Below are 22747 nucleotides of genomic sequence, written 5' to 3'. Positions count from 1 at the left end.
TCCAGCATATAGACTCTCCATCCACATTCTTTTTTTTTTTTTAAATTTTTATTCATTCATTCATTCATTCATTCATTCATTTATGCTGGGGCAATGAGGGTTAAGTGACTTGCCCAGGGTCACACAGCTAGTAAGTGTCAAGTGTCTGAGCCTGGATTTGAACTCGGGTCCTCCTGAATCCAGGGCCGGTGCTTTATCCACTGCACCACCTAGCTGCCCCTCGATCCACATTCTTTATGCAAATTTAATCCTTGAGGGAATTTTGTTTTTATCATTATTTCTGTTCCTGGCTTAATATATTACTTTGTTGTCTGTCCAGTAATATCCTTGGCTGGTTATGGATAAGGCATTTTAGTGTCTAGTAGGTCCAATAAACAGACCATGCTGGCAGAGACGTAAAGCTCTTGGTGGAGTTATAAACTGCGGGGAAATACAGTGCGCCATATTACACATGCAATAAAAGACCAAGATAAACAGGATTGGGAGTATTTAGGGCAGTCCAAGGATAGAGTAAAATATATTGAACTGGGTTTGTTGGAAGAGGTTAGGTGATGATAGATAAAACATTTGTTAAGCACTATGTGCCAGGTACTGTGCTAAGTGCTCGGGACACCAGTACAGTCAAACAAGACACTCCCTAGCCTTGAGGAGCTTACATTCTAATGGGAGAAAGCAAGACAGAGAGATCCTGGAAAAGTATGTGTTGGGGGGAGTTTGGGAGGAGGGATGGTAAGAGTACACTGAACACCTTCCCAGTTAAAAGACCGGGGAACTACACATTTCCTTCATTGGCCACACAGGGTTGTTCATAAGAGGGAGGTCTTAACTTGGGGTCTATGAACTTGTTTTATTTATATATATATATATATATATATCTCATACACACACATATATGTATATGCATGTGTGTGTGTGTGTATATGTTTGAACTGCATTTCAATATAATTGGTTTCCTTTATAATCCTGTGTATCTTATTTGATGCATTTAAAAACATCATTTTGAGAAGGGGTCCATAGACTTCATCAACCTTCAAGAGGGGTTCCTGACATAGATCTAAAAGGTTGACTCCTGGCCTCTGGCTATCCAATCCTGTCTTGGGTTCTGCAGTTAAAATAGAGTTTTTGGGGAACCTCATCCTTTGCCCAGGAGGGACTTATTTTAACAAATCATCAGATCTTGCTACAAAGACTTTCTTGCCATTGAACAACCAGGGGAATGATCAACCAATCAGATGCAGTTGAGACTTTTAGGTATCTCCAAGAGATTGGATGGGCAAAAGTACCCTTACCATTCTGGATTGCCAAATAGAAATTTACTAGCAGAGTCAAAGGCTGACTCCCAGTCATCTTATCCATTCTATATATTAATAACCTAACAGGAAAGTTTTTTTTTTTTTAAGTGAGGCAATTGGGGTTAAGTGATTTGCCCAGGGTCACACAGCTAGTAAGTGTCAAGTGTCTGAGGCCGGATTTGAACTCAGGTCCTCCTGACTCCAGGGCCGGTGCTCTATCCACTGCGCCACCTAGCTGCCCCTCTAACAGGAAAGTCTTACCCTTTTCTGACCATGGGACATGCCACCCAGCATATGCCTCTTTATGTCATCCACAGAGGACCTATTTGTACAGACAATCTGGGACTACTCTCCTGCTTAAACTAAACTAATTGGCCTGTCCAGGCCTGTCCAGTGGTCTGGTGATAAATCATATAGCTAAACTGTGACATTATTCCACTGGGATTCTGCCCTGAAATCAGGACCTAACTGTATGCCATGCAGGCTGGTCATAAGGGGGTGATAGGTTGTGGAAAAGGATCAAATCCAACAAAGCTACTTCTTTTAAAAAAAAAATCACCCTTCTCCTTTCCTGTCCTCCTTCCAATAATTAGCTGTAGAGGGAGTTTATCTTTGTGGAGCTAAATATGCAAAAGGGGCTAGAGTTTGTGTTCTTTCATAGGAGTCATTATTACATGTATATCCAAAACCCTTTTTAGGACTTTTTAATTAGTTTATTTTTTTTTAGGTGGGGCAGTGAGAGTTAAGTGACTTGGCCAGGGTCATACAGCTAGTAAGTGTCAAGTGTCTGAGGCCAGATTTGAACTCAGGTACTTCTGAATCCAGGGCTGGTACTTTATCCACTGTGCTACCTAGCTGCCCCTGAAAATAAAATATTATTTTAAAAAATTTGAATGTGAGCCATAGGATGCCAGGATGTCCTCTCTGTGGTTGTCACAGGCAATGAATAGACATGAAAGAAGCTAACAGTGCCACTGCCCATCCCAGAGATTACCCGACAAGGCAGAACTTCAGAGTGCACAGAGAGCCTTACTGGAAGAGAACACATTTCTAAAACTTAGCTCTTTGTAGTTCAGGGCTTCTTAGCTTTCTTTGTGTTGTGAACTCCTTTAGCAATCTGGACCTCTGGACCTTTGGCCTCTGGAGCTTTTTTCAGAATGCTGTTTTTAAATGCATAAAATGAAATATCTAGCAAAGGAAACCAATTATATCGAAATACACTTACCAGAATATTGAACAAAAAATGTTCTCAGATCCCTTGAAATCCATGTGTCATTCAAAGTATAAAGTGTGTGAATCAGTAAATGTTATTCACTGATTCAGCTGATTATCAGATAGAATAAGTGGAGCTTCATTTGTTTTAATGTAACATGCCTTAAAAAGAAAAAAAAATTACAGTGTCTTCTTTCCTCCCCACACCCTCCCCTGATTAAAATGTAGCTTTGAAAATAAGCTCTGTGGATGAAGCCATGCCAAAGGACTTGTCTGTCGACACAGGTAGGAGAAAGCCATTTTAATGAGTTTCCAGTTATTGTATTTTTTTTTTTGATCGAGTCATATGTAACACAAAACAAGCTTAAAATATCCTTAGTTGCTCAGTAAAAAGTTGAGTAGGTAGAAGATGGTTGCTGGTTTAGGCTTTGCTACAGAGGGAACTTAGACTTTCTACTTGTGCTCCTGTTGTGTATAATAATATACTTTCTGAATATTTTAGCAGAATATGTGTTTGCTTTTCAACTCTCCTCTCTGCCTGCCAGTTATGAGCAGCTAAAGTAGTCTGGTTGTCCCAAATTCAGGTTGCATAAGGAGAGGACTGAAAATTGCATATGAGAGTGACCTAGCCACTGTGTGAGAGATGGAGACAGCTCAGAAGAAGGGAAATTTTAGTAGGCCATTTTGCTTGCTTTCTTGTATAGTATAAATAGACAGTGATATTTTTGCTGGACATCCAGTGTCAATAAAAGCTATTTCCCAAACAATCCTACCTTCTCCATTTTTTAAATATACTTTATCATTCAGAGAATGAGGAATGTTCTGAAGAGAATAAGGTTAGAGTTGTATCAAGCACAAAGCTGAGTCAGAGGTAATTCCTGGAAAAGGAATTAGTTGTGACTCTTGGAAGATTCTTTGTCTAGGAAGTGAGAGAGAATGCTTGGATCTGTGCAACTCAGCCTCTGCTTGGATTTTTTTTTTTTGAGGGGCAATGAGGGTTAAGTGACTTGCCCAGTCTCACACAGCTAGTAAGTGTCAAGTGTCTGAGGCCGGATTTGAACTCAGGTCCTCCTGAATCCAGGGCCAGTGCTTTATCCACTGCACCACCTAGCTTCCCACCTCTGCTTGGATCTTTGCAAACTTAGCTTCTGCTTGGACCTGTGCAGGCTCAGTCTCTGCTTGATTGAGTCCTCAACGAGCCAACATTGGCTTGTCAGCGTTTGCCTTTGGAAGGGTTTTGTACTGGGTTTTTCTTTGTCTTTTTTTCTGTTGTTTGTTTATTTCTGGAATTGGCAATATAGAGAAACAAGATGGTGTTCTCATTTTTATTACCTTTAAACACATTTTGTCTTTATCATGTATGAAGCTATGGCATATATCTGTTAGAAATAGGTGGGTCAATTGTAACTGATGCATAGAGCAGGTATAGAAATTATTTACCTTTGAATTTTATGATCTGGACAATGACATTAAGAAATGAAAAGTTGAGCTTGTTTGTATATCAATGGGAGTTCTTCCAAATTATAGGAATTACCTCTATCCTGCCATTTAATTATTTGAAACTAGATCATGGAAAGTGTTACCAAGTTCATTTACAATATGGAAAATTTTACACTGGCTTAGGCCAATTATCTGTAATAGATTTTCCCCTCCCATCTTTGCTATCTGCAAACCGAATTGGGAATGTAAAAGTCTTTGTTAAATTCGTGTTATGCCATTATTAAAGGTTATTTGATTTGAAGGGTGAAATGCTATCTTGTTACAGCATTAAGAAAATATCTCTTCTCACCATAGTAGATAAGACTCTTAATGATTTCCTGACTTTAAGAGATTTTAGCATGTAAGTGTGGCACATGTGGCCAATTTTACATGGCATGTGAACTTCATGATCAAATTAATTTAAAAAATGTCTTTCTCTATGGGCTTTCACTGGGGAGTAGAATATTAGAATAAACATTGATCAAACCCAGTGACCAGAAGTAGTGGGCATGATTTAGAAATAAAATTGTTTCTGAATATGTTTTCATCTTAATGTGGCACATATGGTTAATTTATAGACTTTTTGCTTGTTATTTTTTTCTAACATGGAAAAGAAGTCTTTTATGCCACACACACACACATACACACACATATGCATACATGCACATGCACACACATTTTATTTAATAGAGGTAGCGTGGTATAATGGATAGTGAACCGGGAAGTTAGAGCCAGGAAGACCTCCAATCAATTCCTACTTCTGGTACATCCTGGCTGTGGCACTCTGAGAGTCTTCCTGATGCTCTGGTCAATTCTCTAAGACTGTAAGTTGCTGAGAAGGTATTGACCTGCATTGGTAAAGGGAATTTCCTCCACCGGAAGCTGTTCACTATTTTTTTTTCCTTCCCCCCCGAGGGTTAAGTGACTTGTCCAAGGCCACAAAACTAGCAAGTGTCACATGTCTGGGGCTGGATTTGAACTCAGGTCCTCCTGAATCCAGGCCTGGTGCTTTATCCACTGTGCAACCTAGCTGACCCCACTGTTCATTATTTCTAAGGTTAAGTTTTGAACATCTGGCCCAAGTTTTAAGTTGACAAAGGAACTTTGAAAGGTCCCAAAATCCAATTCCTTCCCCTTGCAAAGTCAGTGAGTCTACAGTATTGCAAGAAAGCAGTTACCTACCCTTTTCTTAGCCAGTGGCCTTTGCAATGTAGCACTTTCCCTTCCCTTCACCCCTATGCCTTATTTAAGCTATGGCATGCCAGTTAACCTTTATACCTTTGTCCAGATCCATAGGAGCTCTCCCTGGATGTCTCTGAACAGCAATTAAGCTACTTTTGGAATGGTACTGTGGAATTTTCCAGCTTCTGCATAAATAAACTGTATTACCCAAACATCTTGATCTTAGAGGCTGTTGTGAAAGTATCATAGGACAGTCCCACATAGTCACTGATTTAGAGTTGGAAGGGGAACAAGCAAGGTCAGGTAATTTGGTGCCAGGCACTCTGTTAAATATTTTACGAATTCTATCTTATTTGATCCTTACAATACTTCTGGGAGGTAGATGCTATTCGTACCCTCATTTTACAGTTGAGGAAACTGAGGCAGATAGAGGTTAAGCGGTTTTCTAGGGTAACACAGTGTCAGTGTCTGAGGTAAGATTTGAATTCAGGTCCTTCAACCGAAAGGCCACCATTCTATCCAGTGGCAGCCACCTGCCACTGAGTAGTGGTCTAATCCATGAATCAGCAAATCTTATTCCACAGGCCAAATTTGTCCCACCATCTATTTTTGTAAGGCTTGTGAGCTGAGCTAAGGATAGCACTTACTCATGAGCTGTACAAAAACAGACAGCCTGGCCGGATTTGGCCCAAGGGCTATAATTTACCAACTCCTGGTCTAGTTTAACGCCTTCATTTTATCCCAAAAAGGTGATGCAATTTGTCCAAGGTTACATAGAAGCAGAGTCAGAAGCCAATGTTTTTCTGATTCAGGATTTAGAGTCTAAAAGAGACTATGCTGTCTGAGTAAATATTTCTCAACCTTTTTTATCTATAGTTTGTAGGAATAGATCAAACCTGTTTGATTTTTATTGTATTTGAGGGGGTGGAATGCAAGGAAGTTGTGAAGATGAATTGGCAGAGAAGCACTAACTTTCTCCTTCCATAGAAATAATAACATCTGATGATAATAAGGTAACACCTCATTTATCCAGTGGCATTGTGGGTAATGAAGTATTCTACAGAAGGTAATTTTGTAGATAACAGACACTTAACTTAAGCTTTGTGTTAAAGCACTAAGTTTTAAACAGTTGTGGATGGAAATCTTTCTAAAAGATATTACCTAATTAATTAGAATATATTAAACATGATTTTAACTTTTCTTGATGACTCAGAGTTACAGAATTTCAGAACTGGAGGCCTTAGAAAGACCTCAGGAGTCCAAATTTAGTCCAACCCATACCTGAATAAGAACCTCCTCTTTCAAAAATCCTTCCTATGTGATCTTATCACCTTTACTTAGAGATTTTGAGGGATGGAGAACTCATAGTGTGAAAATGTCCACTGGCCATTCTATTGCTGCTCTCATTGTTAGGAAGCTTCTCTTCACAGTGAGTCCACATTTGTTTTTATGTAATTTCTATCTATTGGTCCTACTTCTATCTTCTGGGGATAAGGAGAAAAAAATATTCAATGCCCCTTTTACTTGCAGTTCTTTCAAACATAACTACCATGATTCTCTCTCATTCTCCACTGTCATTTCCAGGCTAAACTTCCCCAGACAAGCTCAGTATGACTCAGGGTCATACTTATATGCCTAGGAGTTCTTGCTCTAAGGTCTTTTGTTGTTGTTGTTGTTTTGGTTTTGGGGTGAGGCAATTGGGGTTAAGTGACTTGCCCAGGGTCACACAGCTAGTAAGTATCAAGTGCCTGATGCTGGATTTGAACTCAGGTCCTCCTGAATCCAGGGCCTATGCTTTATCCACTGCACCACCTAGCTGCCCCAGGACTTCTTGCTCTAACCACAAATTGGTCCAGATAGCCATTGATGATTCTGGTGTCTTTAGACTCAATATCAACTGTTATTTCTCAATGTGTTTGGATACAGCAGGCTTTCCCCTCTTTTATCCCAAAATATCGGCCTCATAATAATTAAAGGGGTAACCAGATAATTAAGTTTTCTCCTAATCTGTATGTTTACACATAAGAAAATCTATGCTCAAATAAGTAAATAGAAAAGCTGAGACCAAAGCCCACATCTCCTGATTTTCAAGCTATTACCTTCTTTCCAGTACCTCAACACCATTCCATACCTCTGTTTTTAGAGATTTGTGACCTAATTTCTTTTGTTCAGAGACTTCGGAGGTTATCTACAGTATACTATTATCTTCCACAGAGTTTCCAGAATTAGCACTAAGATAATAAGCATTTATGTGCCAAGTACTGGGAAGATAATGAGGAAGCACATAGTCCCTGCCTTTAAACAGATTACATTCTAATGGGAGAGATGACGTATATCCATAAAACAGACAATTCAAGGCAATGAATCATGAAGTAGAGGGAAGGTAGCCATGGAGAAGGCATTGGCAGGTAGGGGGACCAGGACAGGCTACCTACAGGAGCCAGTGCTTGAGCTGAGTCTTAAATGGAAGGCAGGAATTCTAAGAGGCATTTGAGGTTAAGAGGGTGAACAATATGGAGCATGGGATGGAGTGATAAGATATTTCAGGATGAGTCCAATTAGAAGGCTATTGTAAAGGCTCAGGGAGAAATGTGGAGAAATGACAAAATTCGGGTGCTGTAGACCTGGTGAATGAGCATGAAGAGTCAAGGATGACACCCAGTTTGAAAACCTGGATAACTTAGAGGCCCTGTGTACTAATAAGAAAAATCAGAAGAACATTTTTGGAAGGAGGGGAAGAGAAGATGATGAATTTTGTCTTGGGACATGTTGGGTTTGAGATGTCTTTGGGACATCCAGTTCAAAATGTTCAAAAAGTAGCTGGTGATTCATTCCTATATCTTGAGAGACTAGGAGTACATATGTAGATCTGGGAGCGGCTGAGATTACTGAGTGAGGGTAGAGAGAGAAAAAAGATAGAGGACAGGTCAGAGCCTTTGGGGGCACCCATATTTTTTTTTGGTGAGGCAATTGGGGTTAAATGACTTGCCTAGGGTCACACAGCTAGTAAGTGTTAAGTGTCTGAGGCCAGATTTGAACTCAGGTCCTCCTGGCTCCAGGGTTGGTGCTCTATCCACTGTGTCACCTAGCTGCCCCTGGGGTACCCATATTTAAAGAGCAAGATATATCCAATAAAGGAGACTGAATAGAAACCATTAGGTAGTTGTGAGGAAGAGAGAGAGAGAGAGAGAGAGAGAGAGAGAGAGAGAGAGAGAGAGAGAGAGAGAGAGAGAGAGAAAGTCATGAAAACCCAGAGAGGAAATGATTTGCAAGAGAAGAAAATGGTTAACAGTGTCAAATGCTATAGAGAGGTCCGGAAGGATGAGAACTGAGAAAAGTCACTAGATTAAGCAACTAGGAGTTCACTGGTAATTTTGGAGAGAGCAGTTTCAGTTGGGTGATGAAGTCAGAAGCCAGATTACTGAGGAGAGAGATAGAAGAAGAAACAGAGGCACCAAAGATAGAGGGCTTTTTCAAGGGATGAAGTTTGGCTTCTGGATAAATGAGGCTTTATGGTACTACTCTACATTCCTTTTTTTTTTTTTTTTTTTTTGGCAGGGCAATGAGGGTTAAGTGACTTGACCAGGGTCACACAGCTAGTGTCAAGTGCCTGAGGCCAGATTTGAACTCAGGTCCTCCTGAATCCAGGGCCGGTGCTTTATCCACTGCCCCAACTAGCTGCCCCTACTCTACATTCTTAAAAGACTCTTTTTCACCTTTTATAGTATCCTGACATAGTGTATCTTACCTGTTTCTCTCTAAAATCCCTCAAGAGAGGGAAGGCATTTTCTCAATTTGCCAGAAGAAGGAAAATGAGAAAAGTTGTGTCTTCCCCAGTGTCTAGTTAGAGTAAGGGCTTAGAGTCTGAGTTTCTGTGCTCCTAATTTGCTGTTCTTTTCACTGTACATCACATACTTCTTGTAGCCAGCCATAATTCGCCCCCCCCCACCCCTCCCTCTGTCCTTCCATTTTTCTTCACCCGCCTTAAACAAACCTCCTACATTCTAATTCTGCTTGAACATCCTAGCCAAAATATATCTCTCTATCTCTCTCTCTATCTCTCTCTCTATCTATCTCTCTATCTCTATCTCTCTATCTCTCTCTCTATCTCTCTATCTATCTATCAGCAAAGAGAAGTCAAGAAAGCCCAATAAAGGTCACGTTATACTGATTAGAAGACCATGTGTTCCAGCACCAGACACCCCCCCCCCCCTCCCTCCACCCCAATAAAGACAGGAACTCACACACACACACACAAAGACCATGTGTTACAGTACCCTGAAAGGAGAGGAAGTGGCTCTGGACCATGGTGATCTTTAAGAGGGATGTGATCTAGGGCAGAGCAGGGAGAGAAGCCAGCAACCAAATCAGCTGGCTGACCTGAGTTTCAGTAAAAGATTCCTGTGTCCTCCTTGAAGTGAGCCTAACAAGCTGTCCTCCCTTCAGGAGCCACCGGAGCCTGGCTTGTAGCACCAGTTAGTCCAGAATGATCTCTGCAGTAGCCATCATCTTTCATGCCTGGGGGAGTGTGCAGAGGAGGGATCCAGGGCAAAGCTCTGGATTTCATTCTGAATTTCATCAGCTAGGAAAGGGGAACTAGTCAAAAACAACCGGTCGTTTTTTTAAAAAAAAAAAGATTTCTAGTGTGTGGGCTTTTTTTTTTTTAGGGTGAGGGGCAGGCATGGTGTATAGAGGGCCACAAAATCATAGGTTTATAGGTTTAGAGCTAGAAGGAATGAATCTCAGAAGTCATTTAGTGCAACACCTTTATAAGAGAACTGAGCCCCTGAGGGTTGAATTATTTGCTAAAGATATATTGATTTTTGTGTAGTTCTTGCATATATCTCTTGTTTGTTCTCTCTCCCTCTCCCTCTCTTCCTCCCCCTCCTCACTCTCTGTCTCTGTCTTAAAATCTAGCCTCAGGCACTTCCTGGTTGTGTGACCCTGGGCAAGTCACTTAATCTTTCTCAACTGTAAAATGGGGATAGTAGCACCTACCTCCCGGGATCATTGTGAGGAGGATCCTCGCATGGAGTCTGTCACATAGTTGATGCTTAATAAATGCTTATTTTCTTCCTTCTCTCTCTCTCTCTCTCTCTCTCTCTCTTTTTTTTTTGGTGGGGCAATGGGGATTAAGTGACTTGCCCAAGGTCACACAGCTAGTAAGTGTCAAGTGTCTGAGGCCAGATTTGAACTCTGGTCCTCCTGAATCCAGAGCTGGTGCTTTATCCACTATGCTACCTAGCTGCCCCCAATTCCAATCCTTTTAAAGGGGATTTGCATCATTAAGCAATGGAAAAGAAGGGAAGATGAAGCTAGGGGTGAATACATAAACCTGAATACAATAGAAAGTGACTTACTTGCTTTCCTCTAAGTTATCTTTTTTTCATGGAATTTTTATCAGGTTTCATAGTCAGCAATTTCAGAATTCTCAAAATCTCATGTTGGCCTAGAGTTTGCAACTTTACTGAAACCTAAATCTGGAAATTGCTCATGTCTACTTGCTTTTAACCAAAAAAAGGTGAGAGGGGGGCTTAAACCTCACATGGAGAGAAGTGAGTAGGCTCTATGGAAATTTGTTGCTGAAGGTCTTAGTTTATGATTCTGTGTCTCTCCTATAGAAATTTTTTGTTTTTAAATGGATGACAGTATATTTTAATGAGTCATTACATTTAGCCTGTTTAGATCTAAGTCATATAGTTTCAACTTTTCCTCCTAAGGAAAATTTTATGTGCTATTTGCCTTTATTTATGAGCCAAATTTTATTTCTTGTATATAACAGGGCCTCAACTGCTTCTTTCCACAATATAGTATCATGTATTAGAACTAGTAGACCAAACAAATGGCCTGAGAAACTGTTTTCTGCCTTCCTGATGGTGAGCTTAAGAAAATTTTCTCCAAGGGTAATGCAAAGAGTCTTATGGACCAAGAATGTCCTCAGTCACAAATGCTAATTGGTAACTCTATGAAGGTTGTCTGTCTAACCAAGAATTCTTTTATTAACTGGCTGAGTTTTGAAAGTTATTTAGGAGCATCTGAAACGGTAAGAGGGAAAACATATTGGAACTTTTCCTTTCAATTCTGGCTTCTGTTTTTTATTTTATTTATTTTTTGGGCAGGGCAATGAGGGTTAAGTAACTTGCCCAAGGTCACACAACTAGTAAATGTCAAGTGTCTGACACCGGATTTGAACTCAGGGCCTCCTGAATCTAGGGCTGGTACTTTATCCTGGCTTCTGATTTTAAAAAGAGAATTTAAATTGCTCCTGAAATTAAGGAAGCCATCGGATCATTGTGTCAGAGCCTTCCACTTATCCCTTGGTGTGTTCTTTGCTAGCTTGTAGATAAGTCTTTGGGTTTGTAATGGTGTGAGTGGAGCCCAAGCAAATAGCAACAATCTCTGTTTCAGCTACTTCTAAGGACTTGAACACTCTCAAAGCAAGACCAAGATCCAGGTAGTGTTTCTTTGATTTCTGTTTTATCTCAATCCGGGGGAAAAAGAAACAAAACATAAAGCTTTCCTGTTTCATTTGTATGTCTCTGTATCTCTATATGTACACACACACGTGCATATAGATACAATTTCAAAAGTTACAAATACACACACATATGTATGTTGCAGATATGTGCATATATATATGTGTATGTGTATATATATACGTATATACGTGTATATATATATATATATATATATATATATATATATATATATATATATATATATGTTATTTTATTAGTGATGAATGGCATGTTGAGTACAAGTAGTGATCCCCAGTAGGCCGTGGAACCTTGTTTGTGTTAGCACTAAAAACCGATAGTTTTTCCCTAATCTCTTTTGGCTTGAAGTTGCATGTAATGTGTTACTCCATGGGTATTGAATGGTGAAGTAAGTGGGGAAAACAAACTTGGATGAAAGAAAAGAATCATTAAAATTAACACTAAAGTTTGATAGTGTAATGGAAGTGAATCCCTCAATGTTAAAGAAAAGGTGGCGGTGGTGGGAAAGCCATCTAAGTCCATTGAATTTGTCTTTCTGTTTTTTCTTTTTCAGAACCAATACATAAGCTATAGCTATGATTGATCTATTATTCCCCTTAGAGAGTTCCTTGAATTTGGTGCTTAGACCACAAGTAGAATGAAAAAAAAAAAAACCACTAAGAGCACAGGAGAAAAATTAATTTGTTTATTGGTTGAGATGAAAACAAATGATCTTAAAATCTATATTATACATAATATAAAACATAACAAAATATGTAATATACAATATAATAAAACAATAATATAAAACATATAATAGATATTTTCTATGCACACACACACACACAGACACACACACACACAAGCAGATGTCAAAGCAGATGATAGGCTATACCTACAAGAACTGATTTTTCAGATTTTTCTTGTATTTCTGATTTGATTCTGGTCTTTGAAGAATGTCTAACCTCATGAAATTTCTTGTATGCAATATACATATTTCTGAAAAATGTGTAAATCACATACTATTGTAAACTGACTGAGATATCTTGGTTACCTAAGATATGTTGTCATTCTTCCTAAAGTAGAGGGTCATCCTCCCTCCTCCAATCTGGATTATGTTAAATATGAACTCTTTCATATGTATGAAATTCTATATCTATATACCATACATATATAGTATATGTATAATATAATCTCTTTATTACAAATTGAAAACCTTTGACATAGCAAACTTATGATTACCCTATTTCAAGCTCCATGATCAGTAAATACATTTTAAAAAATCTTTCTGATGAATGAACACAACATCCTTCTAGTATCTCTACTTTCCTCAAAGTAGAAAAGCATTGCTTGCTCAAGGGGCCTGTCTCTAGCTACCTCTGATGTTTATTGCATCTTAATGCCTGCAGTTTCAGAAGAGTATAATCCATTACTGGGGAAGGAAGGGATAGGATGGGGAAGGGAATGAGCATTCATTAAGCACCTACAGTGTGCTATGCTTTATACATGCTGTCTCATTTGATCATTGGCAATCCAGCAAGCTGCTTAAATAGATATAAGTTGCCCAAAGAGTGAATGGCAGGGCTTTTCTTCTTTTTGCTGGTCCTAAAGAATTAGCCAGATCCACCTACCTTTCTTTTAACCAAAACTTTAATGTTTAGACATTAGGAATCTAGACCAATGACAGTCTCTTTTCTAATACACTCCACCCCAATCCTCAGCTTAGCTGGAATAAAGTAAATAATATTCCATATATGCTTTTTTTTTTTGGATAAGCTTTCATTTGTATACCCATCATTTTTCATGTGCTTGGAAATAAAATGGAACCAATCTTATTTTTTGTTGAAGGGGAGGACGTGTAAATGCTTTTTTGCAATGAAGAATGTCATTAACTTTACACCTGCCATGGATCATTCTATTAACTTCTAGAGAGAGCCTACATATTTATTTACATCTCGAGTTTTGAAAGTAGCTTTTAAAAAGCTGACCCCTTTTCATCTCAACTCTGTTTTTGGTAAAAACAAAACAAAACAAAAACCCAGAACACTCATGTCATATTTTGGATCTGGTGCCAGATCTGGTACCTGTTATGCCTAATGTGTTACTGCAAGTGTGACACCTTAAGTGTTGTTAGTGCTGACTTTAGTCAAGATTGCAACCTTGCAAAACAAAACTCACACAAAAAACACCAAAAAACAAACAAAAAACCCCTTGACTGCAGTAAAAGAAATCTCAAAAGCTTATTCAGCAAAAGCAAACTTGCATAATAGTAATTTTTTTTTGCCTAGAACAGGAAGAGTTTCATGGCATTTAGTAGAATTTGAATTGTTAAGTAACACTTCTACCCAACCCACCCAAAGCAGCTTACCTATATTTGTTTGTCTTATAAACATTCTTCCAAGTAAAGTGCTTCATTACTCTCTTTTATTCCCTTCTCCCTCCTTTAAACCAGAGAGGCAACTTGAGATCCAATTGCTAGTTTGGGTACCTGATTGAGATCAAGGTCATTCAAGGATTAAGTGAGGAAGCCTGGAATTGTCCTATTTCCTAGTTTCTAGTTCTATTATCTCACAAACCCTAGAGAATGTGATTTCATAAGCAAGAGTATCTTGGATTGGGGCAGGGGTGGGGTATGTTACAGTCCAACATGATCGAGGTTCTTTTTAAATTACATTTCAGTTGATGTGGCCATAACAGGAATTATTTCCTACTTGGCTCATAGTGGTTTGAGTTACATAAACCAGGTATTATATGGAAATATAATATAGCTTATAAACAACATAACAACTGATGTTACTTAGAATAAAAAGAATCCTGATTTCTTTGTATGTGGGTTGTATTCAGGAAATGTTTCTTTGCTCCTCTGATAAAAGCACCTTGTACTTTTACTAGTCACATTGTGGTGCATGCCTTGTAGATTGAAGAAAGGAAGTGCTTTAATGCCATATGATCCTTGTGGTAAAATGAAGATCTGGCAGACATTTCTATTTTTAATATCACGTATAGTTGCAGTATGCCATTCTTCCCCACCCTCTCATCACAAAGGATGGACATTTAGGTTTAAAGATGTAACAGGCCAATGACTTCATTTTATAGTTGAGTTGGTGCTGAATGCTTTTCAAGACCATTTGAAGTCACTTGGCTAAGCCTCTGGGATATTCTTTTTCCTCTCTCAATTCCAACTCCAGAGAGTGAAACTATTGCTGTTTTCCTTTTGATATTCCCTTATTTTGCTGCAGATCTTACTCTAACACATCTCTAGAAGAGGCCATGAAAAGGGTCGAGGAACCTCCCACTCCCCCACCGAGACCACAGAAATCCCATTCCAGAGCCTCCTCCTTGGATCTGAATAAAGTCTTCCAGCCAAATGCTCCAGGTGAAGTTGCCCGTTTCTTCCCCTAGCACATTTCCTTTGATTTCACAGCTGAAAGACATGTTTTGGATAGTGGAAATCCAGAGATGAACAGAATAATTTCACTCTATCACCATGTTCTGTTAGGACGGTACTTTTGTATTCACTTTAGGGGAAAATAGTCTCAGACCTTTAGGTTTCAGATGTGTCTTGGGAGGGCATCCCAAAGTTGCTAATGGGTCAGGAAATGTGAGACTCCTAAATCTCAAGTTTTGGATATTCTTTGAGATTGGGCAGCTGACAAAATGGATGGTTGCTACTTGGTTCATTCTATTTCTTTCACTTACAAGTAGGGCTTTGCTCTGGTTTGGTTTCTCTCTCCATTGCTTCATTGTTAAGAAGCAGATGTAGTTCAGTCTTGAGGTTTAGGTTACACTAAATACCTTTCTTGGCAAAAAAAAAAAATTCAGTTTTCCTTTGGTTTCTATTTTGGTTGAGAAGATGCCAATTTTCTTTCTTGTCTTGTTGCTTCCATATCTAGTCTGATTCCACCACCCCCCCCCCCCCCCCCCCCCCGCCAGTTTGATCAGAGAAGGGAGGGAATGGACTGCTAGGAAGATACCATAGTATTGCCAAGGGGGCAAAAATATTAAAGAACAATCCATTGATCCCAATCATTGCTTCCTGTTTTGGCTTCAGGGATTCTCCCTTCTCTGCTTTCCCCAACTTGCTCACTCCCCAATTCAGGCCACAAAGTGTGTAAGAATCATGTGGGGAGGGGTATGGGGGAGATTATCTTCCATGGATTCTGTTCTTTGTTGGCTGTGGGGTAGCCCAGTGTGTAGGGTGCTGGACCTGGAAACGGAAAGATTCTCAGATATTTATTGCTATGCGACCCTGAGCAAATTACTTTACCTCTCTAAGACTCAGTTTCTTCATCTATACAACAGGAGTAACAATAGTACCTACCTCATCAGGTTGTTGAGGATCAAATGAGATAATTTGTAAAGCACTATATAAATACTAGCTGCTGCGGTTGTTATTGTTATTCTCATTCTAGATGCAATGGGAGACATCTAAGTATACCTGTGAGCATTGTGGAGGGAGCAACATACCTTTTCTTTAGTGAAAATTTTCAACTTAAGATGTATTGTAGTTATAATTGCTATTTGGGTTTAAAACAATCCTTTCTTCCAACTAATATAAGCAAGCTGCAAATAGGATTATTTCTTGGAACTCTGTATAAGCCTATGTTGGTTTAACATTAAGCCAGCCCTAGTCAGGCATCTGTGATTTTCAAATTGTTGCTTTTTTCCCCAGAGTTAAAAAAAAACGATTCTCCTTGGCTGACAGATCAGTCCTGATTTTTGTGGTTAGGTCAGCTTGTTTTACTTGTATTAAACATGGGCCATCTTCACTGTGAGAATGGAACTTAAAAAAAAATCTGTTATAGACCAGAGCTATTTTTTTTTTTTGAGTGAAATTTAATTCTGAGTTGTATGAGGTCATTAGATACAATTTTTTCCTCCCTAAGGAAGATATCCTGGAAAAGTCTAAGTATCTGATTCTTTGGAAGTTGTTGTAGAGGATTTAAAGAATACAGTGAAACCATTACATATGAGCATAATTCATAGCTGTTTTAATCCAGATATTTTGAAGAACTATTTCAGGGACGTTTCCTCTAAAGGAGATATCTGACAGTTGTAGACATCCAAGTGCCCAATCTGAATTGCTGGTGCTTCTAGTATACAGATAATTCTAGGATTTCTGCCTTAAGAAAATAAGGTCCAACGAGGTTCTTGTAGCCAAGGTAGTTTGCACAGCAAGGAGTTCTGGATAAGACTTGAAATAAGGAGGTGCTGGATAGATGAATTCCATGATTAACAATCATGCATCTTTTTCCTTATCAGTCAAAAAGTTTCCTAAAGAAATGTATATTAAAAAGATTTCAACAATCTGCCATGATCATAGTAGAAACTACTTAACTTTCCTTGTGAATTAAATTCTCTATGACCTATAGGTCAGATTTCATAACACCTAACTCCAAGAGAACAGCCTAAATTGATTATAAAGGAATTCTGTTTTAACAAATATTGCTTGAAATAAGTGGTCTCTGGCCTGGTATTAGAAATCTTTTTGTTATATATTCTGCTGGTATTGTCATAACTGGATTTAAACAGGGTTTTTAGATCATACTAACCTACAAACTGCCCCTAAATCCCTTTTGATATTAAAAATTGTAAGCTCAGCTATACCATAAACATAAATAGGGTTGACCTACTACAAAAAAATTAAACTAACATTATTAAGCAAAAGGTAAATGTAAAAAATACCATCATTTTAGAGACTAGAAAGATACTAAAAGGACAGTAAGAACTTGTGGGAATCCTTTAAAAATAAATTTTAATTACTTTACTTTTTCATGATATCAAAATTTCTTTTGTATCCTTCCTTCCCTTGTTCCAGAAAGCCATTCCATATGACACATTATAATTTTTAGAGAAAAAAGAGAAAGAAATCAGCCAAACTGATCAATATTTCAAAAATGGAGATTAAAAAAATACAAATGTGTTGGTCAGAATACTGATAGAAGTCTTCTGACTTGTCACCAGCAGTGTTATACACACATGACTTTGACATTGCCAGGATTAATACACAGAGCACTTTATTTTCATATTATACATACTCTGTATATATTCTCATTTAGTCTATCAAATGACTGTGTGAGATGGGTAGAGCCAATCCTCATTTTACAGATGAAGCACCTGAGGCTCTCAGTTTGGCTTGTATCACTGGATTAGTAAGTGGAAAACCTGAAGCTTAAACCTTGGATGTCTTTCATTAATCCATGCTACCATTTTCTGGGTATCACTTCAGTGCTTCAGGGGATCTGTGAACTTATCATTATGGATACTTTAAAAAAATTAATTTTCGATTACTCTTTTTTCTTTCTTTCTTTCCTTTTTTTGTTTTTGTTTTTTGCAGGGCAATGAGGGTTAAGTAACTTGCCCAGGGTCACACATCTAGTAAGTGTCAAGTGTCTGAGGTCAGATTTGAACTCAGGTCCTCCTGAATCCGGGTCCCATGCTTTATCCACTGTGCTACCCAGCTGCCCCCCCCCCCAAATCAATTTTCAATTCAACAGATGTAAATTTTTTGAGGGCAGAGACTTTTCTTTTTCAAAAAAAAATGGGGGAGGGTGTATCTCTAGCACCTAATACAGAATAGGTACTTAATAAATGTAGAGTTGAATTGAATTGAACTGAACATTTATTAAACACCTCCAGTGTACAAGTTTTTATATTTGGGTATTAGAGAATATAAAAGCAAAACCCTCCCAGCCTTCAAAGAATGTAAATGTTCTTTTATACTTTGATCAGTTTGTATTCTCCTCAGTATGTTTACTCTCTCCAGTGATTCAATGTGTTTGCAATCTATCCATCCACAAACTAACTTGTGTAACCCTTGCCCATGGACTTTCCTATGATACTGGTTCCACTTAATGTGCTGGAATAGTTTCTCAAGTTCTCTTGACATTGCATGTATATAACTGGATGTTGTAAGCTGTATCTTATTCTTTCCCTTGCTTTTGCCCCATGACTGGCTCATTTTTTTCTACTTGGCACATGTGGGTGTCAGCCATATTTCACAAATCTGATAAATAAGAACCCTATTGGTCAGGGACTCACCTCTCTCTTTACATACCCGTTTACCATCTTTCAGTACCCTCTTGTCTATAGGACATCATCTTCTGGCTCCTGATATGGCTAGCTCACCCACTGGTATCTGCTATAGAGTAGAGGAAGCTACTCTAGCTCCTTCTGGTGTGGAAGCCCCTTTGTCCTGGTCTCCACAGGTCTTGTTCCATAGTCTTTAATTGTTTTCAGGCAGTTTTCCCTTGTCTGAAAAACTGTTATTATTAAGGAGCTCAAAAGGTATATCCCTTATAAAAGGAATTAATTCACTAACAATCTGCTGTTACTAGAAGATAAATCAATCAACAAATATGGCAATGGAGAGAGTACTGGGCTTGGAATCAGAAAGACTCATATTCCTGAATTTGAATGTGGCTTCAGACACTTAACTAATTGTGATACCCTGGTCAAGTCACTTAACCCGATTTGCCTCAGTTTCCTCATCTGTAACATGAGCTAGAGAAGGAAATGGTAAAGTGCTCCAGTATCTTTGCCAAGAAGACCCCAAATGGGGTCACAAGGAATTGGACACTATTGAAAAACAACTGAACAAGAACTGAAAATGTATAAGGTAATATGCTAGATAAGCAGAAACAGGTACTAGAATAAAATATGGTTTCTGAAGGCAGTTACCTACCAGTTTGGAAGGTAAGGTGAAAATATACTTATTATATAATCACTTTTATTATTAAAATGCCATTGTGACCCTGTCTCTCCCCTACTCAGTAAATCCCAGTGGCTCCCTGTTGTCTCTAGGATAAAATAAGATCCTTTTTTTTTTGGCATTTAAAGCTTTTCATAACCTGTCCTCAATCTACTTTTCCAGGCTTCTTTTACATTACTCCCCTCCATATTCTCTTCAATCCAGCCACAATGTTTTACGTGCTGTTCCATACACATGAAACACCAGATCCTTTCCCTGTGGTTTTGCATTGGCTTTCTTCAGTATCTGGAATGCACTCCTACTTCACTTTTGCATCTTAGAATTGTTTCCTTGAGAATTCAGCTCACGTACCATCACGTAGATCTTCTTACATAAAACCTATGCTGATCCCTACAGATGTTAGTGCCTTCCCCCCAAATTACCTTGTACTTATTTTACTTTTACACATATATCTTGTGTATGTGTAATTGTTCTTTCCCCTTCTCCCCAATAGAATGTAATACATTCTGTTATTAATGATATTCTAATATTAAAATATTATTTTAAAAATAATATTTTATTTTTTCCCAATTACATGTGAAAACAATTTTTAACATTCATTTAAAAAAAATTTGAGTTCCAAGTAATTTGATACAGGTTATACATATGCAATCATGCAAAATATTTCCATATTAGTCATGTTGTGAAAGAAAACACAGATCAACACCCCCCCACACACACACACACGTGCATACAAAAGAAAAAAAGTATGATTCAATCTGCATAGAATGTAAATCTTGAGGAGAGGGGCTTTAAAAAAAAGTCTTTATTCTCACTGTCTAAGCGCCTGCCACATAATGGATGCTTAATAATTGCTTTTTTTTTTTTTTTTGGTGAGACAATTGGGGTTAAGTGACTTGCCCAGGGTCACACAGCTAGTAAGTGTTAAATGTCTGAGGCCGGATTTGAACTCAGGTAGTCCTGAATCCAGGGCTGGTACTCTATCCACTGTGCCACCTAGCTGCCCCAATAATTGCTTTTTGATTGCTTGATTGAGTGTCTAGTGATCAATGCAGACAAAAATGATATGAGTTCAGAGGAGGCCTGAATGATAAAGGAAAAATTCATGAAGTCTGAATTGGACCCTTTAGGATAGGCAGGTTATTTAAGTGTAAAGAAAATCAAAAGGTATATTTGGGAGAATGTAAGCAGATCATTTTGAGCAGTTGTTATGGGTTTGGAGGGTTCTAATAGGAGAATAGTTTGAAGTTGGGGCAAGGTCCCACAACCACAGGTGATCTGTATTGTCCATCCAAGGAATTTAGACTTTATCTTATATGCAAATGGAAATCAACATGATGAAAACATATTTCAAGAAGATTTTTCTGAGAACAATATATCAAAGGTGGATTTTCAAGAAAAGAATAAGCGGCTATATGTTTTGTTTTGTTTTTTGGTGAGGCAATTGAGGTTAAGTGACTTGCCCAGGGTCACACAGCTAGTAAGTGTCTGAGGCCGGATTTGAACTCAGGTCCTCCTGAATCCAGGGCCGGTGCTTATCCACTGCGCCATCTGGCTGCCCCCTCGGCTATATGTTTTGATCAGTGATGTCAAACTCAAATAGAACTGGAGGTCACCAAACTAAATATAAGGATCCCTGTGGGCTACTTATTGACTTAATTTTTTTTTAACCTTTCTTTTTTTTTTTTTTTGCAGGGCAATGGGGGTTAAGTGATTTGCCCAGGGTCACACAGCTAGTAAGTGTTAAGTGTCTGAGGTTGGATTTGAACTCAGGTCCTGCTGAATTCAGGGCCAGTGCTTCATCCATTGCGCCACCTAGCTGCCCCTTGACTTAATTTTAAAGCAGTATCATCTGTGTTTTATTGTATTTTTTCTCAATTTTGTTAAATACTTTCCCACTCTTTGGAGTGTTATGGGCTGCATGTGCTGTGCATTTGACATTTCTGCCTTGGATAATTGGTGGCTGGATAAAGATGATTTCTTAAGTTGCCCTCCAGTTTTGAGTCACTGAATCTGTTCCCTGGTCTTACCCAGGTATTCCATTCCCCAGTTTGTGGTGGAAGAATGAAGTGTGCCTGTCCAACTAGTAGTCAAAGAGCTCTCTCCCTAATCACATTTGTATACATAATATCTATCTGTCCACATAGCTACTCCTGGCTCGCTCTCATCTAGCGTATACACCCCTAGGCAAAATAGTGAGAGGTGTTCCATTCCATATTTCTTCCATTGTTAGGGGCTCAGGGAAACCTCACGGTTCGCATACTGGTTATGCTTACATCTATTTTATTAATCAGGGAATGGAAAGGAAGGAAAACATTGTGGAAGGAGTAATACAAAATGCAGGCATGATAAAAAAGTGGGCAAGAAAAAAAGGAAAAACTATCAGCTTAGAAAGAAATAGAATGTAGAAAAATGAGTTAGGCAGAATTTTCTTTAAAACATGGGTAGGGAGAAAGGAAAACCAGAAGAAAATGATGAGGAGAAGGTAAGAAAGGGAAGAAGAACTTTTAAAAGAGTAATGAGAAGAAAAAAAGCATGAAAACAGAAAAAGGAAAGGGAAAATAAGAGAGTTTAGGAAAAGGAGAATGTGAGTGATAGGTTATGGAAGGAAAGAAAACATGAACGCACCATGTAACTTTAGGCTATGTGGGGACCTGTCTAAAGAAAGAACTGTGGCATCATGGAAGAAACCCAGCCAAGTCCCAAATGTAGTGATTTTTCTTTTGAAAGGACAACTTGGAAAATGGTAGGATGATTGGTTTAATCCTTGGTATCTGTTATGATGATAGTGGGATCAAGTCATTTGGAGTCTGGGATACCCTTGGGGTCTGGGTAATAGCTAACATAGCATGACAAAGAGCAAATCATGGTATTGCAGTTTATCTAATGTCTCTATATCCAATGAAATGATGGATGTAAAACATTTTGCAAACCTTAAAGTATTATATAAATAGAATGCATTTATATTTATATAGTTGTTTAGTTGTTTCAGTAATGGCTGACTCTTTATAACCCTATTTAGGGTTTTCTTGGCAAAGTTAATGGAATGGGTTGCCATTTCCTTCTCTAGCTCATTTTACAGATGAGGAAACTGAGGCATATAGGGTGAAGTGACTTGTCTGAGGCTAGATCTGAACACAGGTCTTCCCGACTCCAGGCCTAGTACTCTATCCAATGCACCATGTAGTTACATATAAAAAATATACATATATGTATATATGTACATACACATACTATTTATAAAATACAAAGATGCTACTTTTATTTTATGCAGGAATTCTTTTTTTTTTTTTTTTTTTTTGCGGGGCAATGGGGGTTAAGTGACTTGCCCAGGGTCGCACAGCTAGTAAGTGCTAAGTGTCTGAGGCCGGATTTGAACTCAGGTACTCCTGAAT

The 22747-nt window shown here is 38.5% G+C and overlaps 1 protein-coding gene across 7 annotated transcripts in view; it reads left to right on the top strand.

Moving 5' to 3' along the window:
• Positions 1-22747, top strand: part of REPS2 (RALBP1 associated Eps domain containing 2) — a 275952-nt gene that overhangs the window by 180719 nt on the left and 72486 nt on the right. For 3 of the 7 annotated variants that reach the window (XM_043995038.1, XM_043995035.1, XM_043995041.1), the window contains exons 11-13: positions 2733-2789; positions 11574-11619; positions 14881-15017. The exons of 2 other annotated variants lie outside the window; for them this stretch is intronic. In XM_043995038.1, coding sequence (XP_043850973.1) covers positions 2733-2789; positions 11574-11619; positions 14881-15017 — 240 coding nt within the window. The remainder of the gene's footprint in view (positions 1-2732; positions 2790-11573; positions 11620-14880; positions 15018-22747) is intronic. 2 more of the 7 variants (XM_043995037.1, XM_043995036.1) reach the window with 1 other exon arrangement.

This window comes from Dromiciops gliroides, chromosome 3, assembly GCF_019393635.1.
Source record: "Dromiciops gliroides isolate mDroGli1 chromosome 3, mDroGli1.pri, whole genome shotgun sequence".
NCBI classification, from domain to species: Eukaryota; Metazoa; Chordata; class Mammalia; order Microbiotheria; family Microbiotheriidae; genus Dromiciops; species Dromiciops gliroides.
Note: the sequence above shows the minus strand (reverse complement) of the source record. Positions and strands in the feature narration are given on the sequence as shown.